The sequence below is a fragment of the Arachis hypogaea genome, chromosome 5 (assembly GCF_003086295.3).
Source record: "Arachis hypogaea cultivar Tifrunner chromosome 5, arahy.Tifrunner.gnm2.J5K5, whole genome shotgun sequence".
Classification (NCBI taxonomy): Eukaryota; Viridiplantae; Streptophyta; class Magnoliopsida; order Fabales; family Fabaceae; genus Arachis; species Arachis hypogaea.
The window spans coordinates 112,996,671-113,010,255 of NC_092040.1; the positions used below are offsets into that span (position 1 = coordinate 112,996,671).

The window sequence follows — 13,585 nt, forward strand, 5'->3', positions numbered from 1 at the left end:
AAATAGATATCTAATTTTTGTATATTTTATTTACAACTATAAATTAATTTGATTATAGTTTTTACAAATTTTCACCCTTTTTTTCCCCTTATGGCAACTTAAGTTCATAAACTCAATAAGTTTAGTGCATGTTTGGGTGTCATTATTTTATTAAAAAAATATTTTTTTTATTTTTTAATGTGTTTGGCAAATTTCTAATAGTAAAAGTAAAAGCACTAGTAAAATCAAAAAAAGATCTTTTTTAAAAAAATGTAATTTACATCTTTTTTAAAAGATCTTTTTTCTTAAAAAAAATATTTTTCATGTAATAAATAAACAAAAAAGTACTTTTATATTGTTATATCCAAACATAATTGATAAATAAAAAGACATTTTTACATGAGATATCCAAACATAAAATTACTTTTACTTCTCTATAAAATCTTTTAAAAAAAGATAACTTAAAAAAATCTTTTATTATAAGCTCACCCAAAATAGTACTAAATTCCGGCGTCAAAAAAGACTTCCAGAGAAGCAGAGAATGACATTCGAGAGATAAAGTTGAGGAAATTAAAAAAGAAACTAACCACATGTTTTTATGGATAGCAATGTGCTGTTATCAGAAAGAGAGTGGAATTGAATAACATGATGGCTACTGATGCAGAAGAAAATCAAATAGAACACGACTCTTGTTATGACAGGCAAATAACATTACACCCGCGAGGTTTCTAGATACCATGAATTAAGTTTTTAGTTGAATAAAGAAATTTTATTGAAAACAGAGTGAAACATGGTGGAAGCAGATCATGAAGACGGAGGTTATGATAGGAACAAGGAATTAAAGCTTCTTGATGAAACAAAAGCAGGTGTGAAGGGTCTTGTTGATGCTGGTTTGACTAAGTTACCAAAGATATTCGTTCATGATAACCATAAAGTCAACGTTTCTTCTCCTTCTTCTTCCTCCTCTGCTACCAATGTTAGTATTCCAGTTATTGATTTGGGATCACTACACGAAGAAGGTAATTCACGCCATGAGATCGTTCAGAAATTCAAAGATGCAGGTGAAAAATGGGGGTTCTTTCAAGTGGTCAACCATGAAATTCCACAGAGTGTTTTGGATGAAATGCTTGATGGGGTGCGTAAATTTCATGAGCAAGATGCTGAGGTGAAGAGAGAATTCTATTCACGTGATATTACAAAGAGAGTGTTCTACAACACCAACTTCAATTTTTCTACTTCAGAGGTTAATTGGAGGGACACCCTCTATTGTTTATTGGCACCAGGACCCCTTGACCCTCACCAACTCCCTTCTATTTGCAGGTGAGTAGAACTCTAGCTTGGTTTAGTTTGGTAGACACTCACTAATTTGGATTAGTCAAGTGATTAATTTATACGTTTGTTTAAACAAATGTCAAAAAATTTGAATCTCTTCTTGTGTATGCAATAACCATTAGTTGAGTGTAAACCTTTAAATAAAACTCTTATTTGAAATGAACTAGTTCTTGACCTACTAAGTTAAAGAGATATTCTAAAACATTTTAATATATAATTAATAATAATAAAATATTAAAAAATTCAATATGCTTTTCACTATTTATTTTTTATAAAAATAACTGTACATAAATTTTTATCTATTAATTTAACTTAGCTAATCGCTATCTTTTTTTTCTTTAAATAAAGTGATGGATTTGATTTTTGTTTAGAAGAAACTAATTACCTTTCTATTTTATTTTCTATATTTTCATTATTTAATATTTTGTTTAAGAAAAAATAAAAATAAGAAGAGAAAATAAATTTTGAAAGATAAAAACACAAAAAAAAATGTTAAAATTATTTGTTTCCATGACGTGCGAGATTAATTTGTTTGCAGGGATGTAATAATTGAGTACTTAGATCATCTTAAGAAATTGGCACTGACGCTGTTAGAATTGCTTTCGGAGGCATTAGGCCTAGAAGGCAATTACCTCAAGGACATAGATTGTGGTGAAGGGATTTTCATGGTTGGAAATTATTACCCTCCTTGCCCTGAGCCTGAACTCACTTGGGGGTTAAGTTCTCATACGGATATGGGGTTTGTAACTATTCTTCTACAAGACCAAGTTGGTGGACTTCAAGTCTTTCATGAAAATCAATGGTTTGATATTACTCCCTTTCCTGGTGCTTTCATCATTAACCTTGGTGACATGATGCAGGTGATCATAGTTTTATCATTGATTGTGTCAGAATTTATATTAAAAGTAAAGTATATTTTTTATCTTTAATATTTATAATTTATAATTTTATTTTGTTCTTAATATTTTTATTTATGTTAAAATTATTCTGAACTTTAATTCTGTTTAAAATTTTAGAGACAAAATTAAAAATGTATAGAAATAATTTTGATATAAATAAAAAACTCATATTAAAAATAAAAAAATTAAACATTAGAGAAACGTACTTTAATCTTTATATTTTATATTGAATTTAATTTCTATTTTAAGCAAATACCTAACTAATCATGTATTACTGTTATATAATATTCCATCAAACAAATAGTTAAGTTGTTCAAGTGACTTATTTAATGTCGTAACACTGATTACAGCTAATCACAAATGACAAATTTATGAGCGCCAAGCACAGAGTTGTGGCTCAAAAAGTAGGTCCACGAGTTTCGGTTTCATGCTCTCTGAGACAACATGTTCAAAATGAATGTCCAAGAATGTATGGACCAATAAAAGAGTTGGTGACAAAGGAGAATCCTCCAATTTATAAGGAAATGAAAATGTCGGACTTGGTTAAACTGGTGTATACCACAAAGCTAGATTACGATGTCTCCTCTCCACTAAAACACTTCAGGCTATGAAGCATCAAGAATTAAAGATTGAGGAATGCTAATCAAACAACCATCAATGATGATTTTAATGGTGTGAGATTGATGTGAGATTTCATCTAATGACTCACTTTTTCTTACTGGTTACATGCTGGCCAGAATTTAATAAAGTTGCTGGTCTTCTAGACTTTTTCTTAAAAATACTCCTGTATGAAACTAAATTACAAACTTTCTTGAGGGATGTTAGAGTGAGAGATTCAACATTTTCAGTTTTAAAAACTCTCCTCTTGTATTTAAATAAAAGTCCCTTTAAAATTCATTTGGTATATGTTGAACTAGATGATGTTATTTATGGAATATCAAATAAGAATCCTAAAATTGATTGAAGTATAATTTGGACTCTAAAGATGACGTGGCATCTAACATAAGTGTGGTTGTACCATTATAAATCTCATGACCCCGAGATATTAAGAGTTTGTTTGAGTGTTATTAAGTTATTAGAAAAACAAATATTGTAATGATATAAAAAATTATTAGTTGTGAATTTTTGTAACGTAACTATTACATGAAAAATGATAATATTACTCCCAAATTGATGACGCAACTTTTTCTTGTGTTTTTTTTTATCTTCTTCCAAAACTATTTTTGCGTTGCAATAAAATATTCAATCTTTACAAACTTTATAAACTTTCGAGTTTCAATGTTTGATTATATTATAAATGTTGCAATTATCAAAGTTGACTTCCAATAATTGATACCATTAAGGCATGCATGGCAGAGAAAATAACATTACATGCAAGGTTTCAATTAAGTTCTTAATTGAATAAAGAAATTTTATTGAAAACAGAGGAAACATGATGGAAGCAGATCATGAAGATGGAGGTTATGATAGGAACAAGGAATTAAAGCTTCTTGATGAAACAAAAGCAGGTGTGAAGGGTCTTGTTGATGCTGGTTTGACCAAGTTACCAAAGATATTCGTTCATGAAAGCCATAAAGTCAACATTTCCTTTTCTTCCTCTTCCTCCTCTGCTACCAATGTTAGTATTCCAGTTATTGATTTGGGATCACTACACAAAGAAGGTAAATTCATGCCATGAGATCGTTCAGAAAGTCAAAGATGCGGGTGAGAAATGGGGTTTCTTTCAAGTGGTCAACCATGACATTCCACCATGTGTTTTGGATGAAATGCTTGATTGGGTGTGTAGATTTCATGAGCAAGATGCTGAGGTGAAGATATAATTTTGTTCACGTCATATTACAAAAAGAGTGTTCTACAACACCAACTTCAATTTTTATAAAGCTTCAGAGGTTAATTGAAGGACACCCTCTCCTTTCATGCTTGGACATTATTACCCTCCTTGCCCTGAGCCTGAACTCACTTGGGGGTTAAGTGCTCATACAGATGTAGGTTTTGTAACTGTTCTTCTACAAGAACCAGTGGATTGATGTCACTCCTATTTCTGGTTCTTTCATCATTAATCTTGGTGATACGATGCAGGTGATTATAATAAATTCATCAATGTTTTTGGTAGTGATTTATATTGTATATCCAATTGTGTATTACTACGTTACTATATACCTTTGTATATAATTTTCTACAAAATTAAACAAACATTTAAGTTGTTCAATTGACCTATTAATATCTTAGTACTGATTACAGCTGATCACAAATGACAAGTTTGTGAGCGCCAAACACGGAGTTCTTGCACAGAAAGTAGGACCAAGAGTTTTGGTTTCATGCTCTCTGAGACAACATGTTCAGGATGAATGTCCAAGAATGTATGGACCAGTAAAAGAGTTGGTGACAGAAGAGAGTCCTCCAATTTATAAGGAAATAAAAATGCAGGACTTGATTAAACTACCACAATTCCACAAAGCTAGATGACGATGTCTCTCCACTAAAATACTTCAGGATATGAAGCATCAAGAATTAAAGATATTCCTGTATGAAAGTATATTAATTTCAAACTTTCTCGAAGAATTCTAAAGTAAGAGATTCAACACTTACTACTGATATAGAAGCTCTCATATTTTGTATCTAAATAAAATTCATTTGGTGTATGTTAAAAGTAGATTACGTGAGTCATTTATGCAATATCAAATAAGGGGTTGTAGTGTTATACCATCATAAGTCCCATAAACTCACGTATTAAACCTCTCAAATCTTTAAAAAAGTTTAATTTTAATGCATTGATATAATCTATTTTTTATATACTCACGGTATAAAATATTTTATATAATTATATTATCATATTTAATTTTTTGGACGACTATTCATACGGTCAATAAAAATATTAGTTATTTTTTATGATTTAAATATAGATTATATTAGATAACCAATAATTTTTTTGAACAACATGAATAACAGGCTCTAAAATTAGCCGAATTCAAGTATAACATACTACACTCTAAATTACTAACTTAAATCTTGATATTAGAATAATCATTTGCACACTTAGTAAATTGAACATATTATTTAATATTTTCATTGTCTACCTATACTTTTTCTTTATAAATAAATATGATTCAAGACGATGACAGCAACAACAACATTATTATTATTATTATTATTATTATTATTATTATTATTGTTATTATTATTATTATTATTATTATTATAGCTAACATATCGATATATGACAATATTACTATTAGTAGAAATTTTAAAATATTTTTTTAATAAATACAAAATAAATACATTAAAAATTTTAACTTTTTGTATTATTATTATTATTATTATTATTATTATTATTATTATTATTATTATTATTATTGTTGTTATTGTTATTGTTGTTATTTTTATGTTTATGATCCTTGTAAATTAAGTCCAAATATTTTGCATGTCTATCATTTACCTACCACTCATTCAAAATTACATGTTTTTTTTAATTATATTTTGTATGAATTTATATTATAATAATATCACTCCTATTTTGATAATGTCATTCATTCAAAAAAAATCTTAATCATTTTTCGGTCAAAGTGTTAGCTGTTTTATCCATTTTTTGGATAGTAGAAACTCAGATGCAGTTAGTTTACGTAAAGTTAATAATTGAGAGTCGTTAGATAATAATTGAAGAAGTATAAGGAACCAAAAGATTATCAACCAAAAACTAAACAAAACTACATTAATTTATATCAATAATTAATTAATTTTAAATTTTTTAAATTCAAAATTTAAAAAATTTTAAATTGATTAAACATCCATTTAATATGAAAAATAAACATTATGATACTTAGTAGAAGAAACATCCATATATATTAATTCGTAGAGATTTTGAATTCATCCAAAGATATTTGGCTGGTTTTGGCTGATATGCTTTTGGTTCCCTAGCTTTACTCATAATAATTTAATCAAATCTATCAAATGATTTTACGATAATAAACTATCAAATTCACATAAAATTGAGTTTTAATTATCCGAAAAATGGATAATGGACGGCTAATGCAAAAATAGAGTGGGTTTGCTCCAAAGCATTTGAGTATTGCTCCAAAGCATCTTTCACGAAAACCCTTACACGACGTGGTTTCTAAAGGGTTTACGCGCAAAACCAATGCACCGTTATTTAAATAGTGTCCACCATGTTCTAATTGGGGCCAACAAAATTGTGAGGATGATTCTGAATATCAAGCCAAATTTCGGGGCCAAATTAAAATTTAACTCTAAATATTCTCTCCATATTCATGTCTCTGAATCAAGATGATTTTCAAGATGATTTTCAAACGCCACCGCCCCGAATTACAATTGCTCCCACTGTGCCAACAAAAGCTTCCCTACCAAATTGGCATTGGAACAACATACTCTACATTATCATTCAATCTTCAATTACATTTGTAAAAAATGCTAGAATCTTTTTGAATCTCACGTTCGTACATGCACCACAAAAATGAATGCGCCCAAATTTAAAGAAAAACAAAGAAGCAACATCACTAGACAACAAAAAAAATAATAATTATATCAATTAAAATGTAAACAAGAACCAAAAAATTTGTTGTAAGTTGGCTTGGCTTTGTGCCTTTTGATTGTAATTATAAATTATTGTAGATTTGACAATATAGTTTGCAAGTAGAAATTAGTGGAATTGTATTATTGATGCTGGATAGAATTTTGTACATAAGAATGATTTTTTCGTTACATAATTTTAAATTTTTTCTTTTAATTTTAATAAAATAATTTATGTAAATCTAATAAAATTATCAATAATAATAAAAAAAATCTGTGATTATGAACAAAAAATTGACGAAATAGTCTTTAAATATTAAAATGTGATAAATCAAAACTTACAATTGCTTTATTAAAGTTGGGAGAAAATGAAATTGTTTTTATTTGGAAAGATGATAAATATCACATGCTTTATCATGGTATAGAAAAATAAAGGAATATTACCTATGTAAAAAAATTAAGTATTTTTTCAAAAAAATGTCATAAACAATTAGGGATCGATGCTTCGCCTCATCCGTACTCATTGGAAACCTTTGACTCTTCAATAGATTCATCTTAACTTAAGAAAAGTGGTACTTTCTGTTTGCCTTCCCGATCCGTAGATTTGTGTGGGTAATAGGCGATGAATTGATGGTATTTATAGAGTGTAAAATAGGTAGATTATTCTTGGTGAATGTTGTAAAATAAATAAAAGATATAAAATAGAGATGTATAAATAGAAGACTTTAATATAATTAGTTCAATAATAATTTATATATATAATAATATTATATATTGTAATGTGTATATATATACAAAGATAGAAAGAAGTATTAAAAATAAAGAGAGAGAGAATTGCATTTGTTTATTGTTACTATCTCAATATAATAAAGATGGTTAATATTGCTATTAATATTATATGTAAAGAGTAATAGAAAATAGAATTTAAAATACTTATAAAATAAAAGAAGAGAAATAATTGTAATAGTAATATAAGGAAAAGGGTATTTGATTGCAACATAAAAGGGAATCGATTTCTTATTATTTGGTTGTGTTGCCGTTGTTTGTGTGTGTGTGTTTCTTATTGAGGTTTAACCTCTATTTATACATGCAATGAGGTTTATTTTTCCACGTATCATTAAATGCAAGAGTTTTGGTAACATAGCATTTCAGCATGGAAAATATGAGCCACCCATGGTCATTCATTTCATACTTATCGTAACACTCCCCCTTGAATGACCATTTAGGATTATGCCTCGTTAAAACCTTACTAAAGAAAACTCAATGGGAAAAACTTTAGTGAAGGAAAAAGAGTACAAAAATCCTTTGTGATGGGGACTGCCTCATTAAAAACCTTGTCGAGGAAAACCCAATGGGAAAAAAATCTGACCAAGGAAAAAAGAGTACAGTCTCCCCCTCTTGCCGACATCATTTAATATCTCGAAATCGGCGCATCCCAATCTCATGTACCAATCTTTTAAAGGAGGATTTTGGGAGTGACTTTGTGAATAAATCTGCCAAATTGTCACTTGAGCGAATCTGTTGGACATCAATTGTCCCTTGATTTTGAAGGTCATGAGTGAAGAAGAATTTGGGAGAAATATGCTTTGTTCTATCACCTTTGATGTATCCACCCTTAAGTTGAGCAATGCATGCTGTATTATCTTCAAATAGGACAGTTGGAGCTATCTTATGATCAATCAGTCCACATGATGATAGAATATATTGAATCAGACTCCTCAGCCAAAAACACTCGCGACTAGCTTCATGAATCGCCAGTATTTCAGCATGATTAGAGGATGTTGCAGCAATCGTCTGTTTCGTGGACCTCCAAGATATAGCTGTACCACCATATGTGAACAGGTATCCTGTTTGAGATCTCCCTTTATGTGGATCAGACAAGTATCCAGCATCTGCATAGCCAACTAGTTGTGACTTGGATCCATAGGGATAAAACAATCCCATATCAACCGTCCCATGAAGATATCGAAAGATTTGTTTGATTCCACTCCAATGTCTTCTGGTTGGAGAGGAACTATATCTTGCTAGTAAATTCACAGCAAATGATATATCGGGTCGCGTATTATTAGCAAGATACATTAGTGCCCCAATGGCACTAAGATATGGTACTTCAGGACCAAGGATATCCTCATTTTCTTCTTTAGGACGGAATTGATCCTTTTTCACATCCAAAGATCTTACGATCATTGGGGTACTTAATGGATGTGACTTATCCATATAAAATCTCTTCAAGATCTTTTCTGTGTATGTTGTTTGATGAATAAAGATCCTGTCTTTTATATGCTCGATCTGCAGGTCGAGACAAAATTTAGTCTTTCCAAGATCTTTCATCTCAAACTCTTCTTTTAGAGTTTTTATAATTGTTGGAATCTCTTCAGGAGTCCCAATGATATTTAAATCATCAACGTACACAGCAATTATAATGAACCCAGATGTAGTTTTTTTTATGAAAACACATGTGCAGATGTCATCATTCTTGAAACCGTTTTTGGCCAGATACTCAGTAAGACGATTATACCACATTCGTCCAGATTGCTTTAGACCATATAAAGATCTTTGCAATTTGACTGAGTATAACCCTTGCGAATATTCCTTGAATGGTTTAGATATCTTTAGTCCTTCAGGGACTTTCATATAGATATCCCGATCTAATGAGCCGTATAAATAGGCTGTTACCACATCCATTAAATGCATATGCAGTTTATGATATGCAGATAAACTGACCAAATAACACAATGTTATCGCATCCACTACAGGGGAATACGTTTCTTCATAATCTATACCGGGCCTTTGTGAAAAATCTTGTGCCACAAGTCGGGCTTTATAGTGCACAACTTTATTTTTCTCATTTCTTTTTCTCACAAATACCCATTTGTATCAAACAAGTTTTATATTTGCAGGTGTACGGACTACAGGTCCAAAGACTTCACGTTTTGCAAGTGAGTCTAATTCAGCCTTCATGGCTGCTTCCCATTTTGGCCAATCATTTCTTTGTCGATATTCTTCAACTGATCTTGGCTCAAGATCCTTATTTTCATGTATGATATTCAATGCCACATTATATGCAAATATTTCATTGATAATTGTCTTATTTCGGTCCCATTTCTCTCCTGTAAAGATATAATTTATCGAGATCTCGTCATTTTCACAATTTTCAAGTACCTAAACGTCTTCTGGCGTTAATATTATATCAGAATTTTGGACAACTGCAGATGTCTCTACTATGCCTTTTTCAACAAGAATATTATTTACCTATTTTCTCTTTTGAGGATTTTTGTCTTTGGAACCGACAGACCTGCCACGCTTCTGGTGTGAATTTGCTTCAGTGGCTATTTGTCCTACTGGGACATCAATTCGAATGGGGGCATTTTCCGCTGGTATATAAGATTTGGTAATCCTCTTTGTATCGGAAAATGCATCAGGCAATTCATTTGCTACTCTTTACAAATGTATAATCTTTTGAACTTCCAGTTCACATTGCCCTGATCGAGGATCTAAATGCATCAACGATGATGCATTCCAGTTAAGTTCCTTTTTAGGAAGCTTATTCTCTCCCCCTAATGTTGGAAATTTTGATTCATCAAAATGACAATCCGCAAATCGGGCTTTAAATACATCTCCAGTTTGTATCTCAAGATACCTCACTATAAAGGGAGAATCATATCCAACATATATTCCCAATTTTCTTTGGGGTCCCATTTTGGTGCGATTAGGTGGTGCAATGGGAACATATATCGCACACCCAAATATTCTTAAATGGGAAACATTTGGCTGCTGGCCAAAAGCTAATTGCATAAGAGAGAACTGATGATAACTCGTTGGCCTCAAACGAATAAGTGATGCGGCATGTAAAACAGCATGCCCCCAAACCGAGGTTGGGAGATTTGTTCTCATAAGTAAGGGTCTAGCAATTAATTGGAGTCGTTTAATAAATGACTCTGCTAACCCATTTTGTGTGTGAACATAAGCTACTGGATGTTCAACACTTATTCCATTAGCCATACAATAAGCATCAAAAGCTTGGGAAGTAAATTCATCAGCATTATCAAGACGAATTGCTTTGATTGGATTTTCTGGAAATTGTGCTTTTAATCGAATAATTTGAGCCAGTAATCTCGCAAATGCCAGGTTGCGAGAAGATAATAAGCACACATGTGACCATCTCGAAAATGCGTCTATCAGGACCATAAAATATCTAAAAGATCCACATGGTGGATGAATAGGTCCACATATATCACCTTGAATCCTTTCTAGGAATTCAGGGGACTCAAATCCAATCTTTACTGGTGATGGCTTTAAAATTAACTTTCCCCGAGAACATGCAGCACAACAAAATTCACTAGTTTTAAGAATCTTTTAGTTCTTTAGTGAATGTCCATGAGAGTTTTCAATAATTCTTCTCATCATGGTTGTTCCCGGATGACCCAGTTGGTCGTGCCAAGTTATGAATTCATTTGTGTTAGTAAACTTCTGGTTTACAGTAGCATGTGATTCAATTGCACTAATCTTGGTATAATACAACCCAGATGAAAGTGAGGGTAATTTTTCTAATATAACTTTCTTATTTGAATCATGAGTTGTGATACATAAATACTCATGATCTTCCTCATTCATTGTCTCAACATGATATCCATTTCGGCGAATATCTTTGAAACTCAACAAGTTCCTCAGAGACTTGGTAGATAATAGTGCATTATTTATTATAAATTTTGTTCCTCCAGGAAACAAAATTATAGCTCTTCCGGAGCCTTCAATCACATTGCCTGAGCCAATAATAGTATTAACATATTCCTCTTTTGGCACAAGATGGGTAAAATATATATCACTTCTGAGAATAGTGTGCGAACTTGCACTATCCGCAAGGCATACATCTTCATTACATATCCTTGCCATTTTCTTCAAAAACAAATAATAATAAAATGAGTAGTATGCACAGTTAAATTGAATACTTGATCAGAATTGTTTTTCTAAGAAACACTATACATAAAATAATGTCATATACTAAAATTTTATTTTAAAACATAACACATTTAATGATGTCAAAATTCATAAACATTAATATTTCATTATTTATGTAGATCACATTTGAAACTTAAATATATAGAAAATAAAACTTAACAATAAGTTCTTTACATTATTTATTTACATAGATACTTCACAATCCCACATATTAAACTATTCCATCATTGATCAAATGACCAATATTTCCTTCAGGATCCTCAAAGAAATCAGATACATCATAATGAGTGGTGGAGTTCTCAGCCTCATTTGAAACAAAATTTGTTTCCTTTCCTTTGTCGCTCTTTTTCAAAGATGCCTGGTAAAGATCGACTAGGTGCCTTGGGGTACGACAGGTACGAGACCAATGGCCCTTTCCACCACAACGGAAATATTTCTCCTCTGTTGATTTATTCTGCCCGATATTCCTTTCTTTATCCCACTTCTGGTGAGATCCTCTCTTTTGAACATAATTCTTTTTCCTTCCATAATTTTTCTTGTTATTAAAAGCTTGCCATTTACCTCTTCTGGGGTAATGATTTGCCGCATTTATTTCAGGAAATGGGGCGGCGCTAGCTGGGCGCGCTTCATGATTTTTCAATAACAACTCATTGTTGCGTTCGGCAACAAGAAGGCAAGAAATTAACTCAGAATATTTTTTAAACCCTTTCTCTCGATACTGCTGCTGCAGGAGCACATTCGAGACATGGAAGGTTGAGAAAGTTTTCTCCAACATATCATGGTCAGTTATCTTTTCCCCACATAATTTCATTCGTGAGGTGATTCGAAACATTGCAGAATTATATTCATTTATAGATTTAAAATCTTGTAAACGCAAATGCGTCCATTCATATCGGGCCTGAGGAAGTATCACCGTTTTCTGATGATTATACCTTTCTTCAAGGTTTTTTCAAAGATCTGCAGGATCTTTTAATGTAAGATATTCATTTTTCAATCCTTCGTCAAGATGACGACGGAGAAAAATCATGGCTTTAGCTTTATCCTTCTGGGATGCATTATTTTCAGCTTTAATGGTATCTCCAAGATCCGTTGAATCAAGATGGATTTCAGCATCTAGTATCCATGATAAATAATTGTTTCCAGATATATCAAGAGCATTGAATTCAAGATGAGAGAGCTTCGACATAATGAAAATATTACCTGAGTCTTCCTAAAGATTTGATCAGAGTCTCGTGCTGATAACGTGTTGTGAAATAAATAAAAGATATAAAATAGAGATGTATAAATAGAAGACTTTAATATAATTAGCTCAATAATAATTTATATATATAATAATATTATATGTTGTAATGTGTATATATATACAAAGATAGAAAGAAGTATTAAAAATAAAGAGAGAGAGAGAATTGCATTTGTTTATTGTTACTATCTCAATATAATAAAGATGGTTAATATTGCTATTAATATTATATGTAAAGAGTAATAGAAAATAAAATTTAAAATACTTATAAAATAAAAGAAGAGAAAGAATTGTAATAGTAATATAAGGAGAAGGGTATTTGATTGCAACATAAAAGGGAATCGATTTCTTATTATTTGGTTGTGTTGCTGTTGTTTTTGTGTGTGTGTGTTTCTTACTGAGGTTTAACCTCTATTTATACATGCAATGAGGTTTATTTTTCCACGTATCATTAAATGCAAGAATTTTGGTAACATAGCATTTCAGCATGGAAAATATGAGCCACCCATGGTCATCCATTTCATACTTATCGTAACAGTGAAGAATTTATCAAGAATGTATAACCCATACCTCATTCGACTTAAATCAATCAACTTCAAATTATTGGCCTATATTTTGCAAGAAAAATTAAAAATATGAGTTCATAATTAAA

At 31.0% G+C, this 13,585-nt stretch overlaps 2 protein-coding genes across 3 annotated transcripts; both read left to right on the forward strand.

Moving 5' to 3' along the window:
* Window positions 1-488: 488 nt before the first annotated feature.
* On the forward strand, window positions 489-4,863 carry LOC112802864 (deacetoxyvindoline 4-hydroxylase). 2 transcript variants are annotated; one of them, XR_003202557.3, is made up of 5 exons: window positions 489-1,299; window positions 1,850-2,171; window positions 2,561-2,895; window positions 3,636-4,289; window positions 4,452-4,863. XR_003202557.3 is itself a non-coding variant. In XM_025846241.3 (3 exons), the coding sequence occupies exons 1-3, from the start codon at window positions 770-772 to the stop codon at window positions 2,819-2,821; spliced, it is 1,113 nt and encodes a 370-aa protein (XP_025702026.1). In that variant the 5' UTR covers window positions 489-769; the 3' UTR covers window positions 2,822-3,107. The 2 variants fall into 2 exon arrangements, 1 of the variants encoding a protein (XP_025702026.1); XM_025846241.3 differs by lacking the exons at window positions 3,636-4,289; window positions 4,452-4,863 and having other exon boundaries at window positions 2,561-3,107.
* On the forward strand, window positions 3,643-4,676 carry LOC112804022 (1-aminocyclopropane-1-carboxylate oxidase homolog 3-like). The gene is made up of 3 exons (XM_025847460.1): window positions 3,643-3,871; window positions 4,290-4,348; window positions 4,452-4,676. The coding sequence occupies exons 1-3, from the start codon at window positions 3,643-3,645 to the stop codon at window positions 4,674-4,676; spliced, it is 513 nt and encodes a 170-aa protein (XP_025703245.1).
* Window positions 4,864-13,585: the final 8,722 nt, after the last annotated feature.

Bases quoted from the DNA above. Each gene is read 5' to 3' on its own strand.
- LOC112802864 (XM_025846241.3), top strand. From the start codon at position 770: ATGGTGGAAGCAGATCATGAAGACGGAGGTTATGATAGGAACAAGGAA. The intron at 1,300-1,849 runs GTGAGTAGAACT...ATTTGTTTGCAG, and splicing joins CAACTCCCTTCTATTTGCAG to GGATGTAATAATTGAGTACT. The intron at 2,172-2,560 runs GTGATCATAGTT...CACTGATTACAG, and splicing joins ACCTTGGTGACATGATGCAG to CTAATCACAAATGACAAATT.
- LOC112804022 (XM_025847460.1), top strand. From the start codon at position 3,643: ATGATGGAAGCAGATCATGAAGATGGAGGTTATGATAGGAACAAGGAA. The intron at 3,872-4,289 runs GTAAATTCATGC...GATACGATGCAG, and splicing joins GGGATCACTACACAAAGAAG to GTGATTATAATAAATTCATC. The intron at 4,349-4,451 runs GTATTACTACGT...TACTGATTACAG, and splicing joins TATATTGTATATCCAATTGT to CTGATCACAAATGACAAGTT.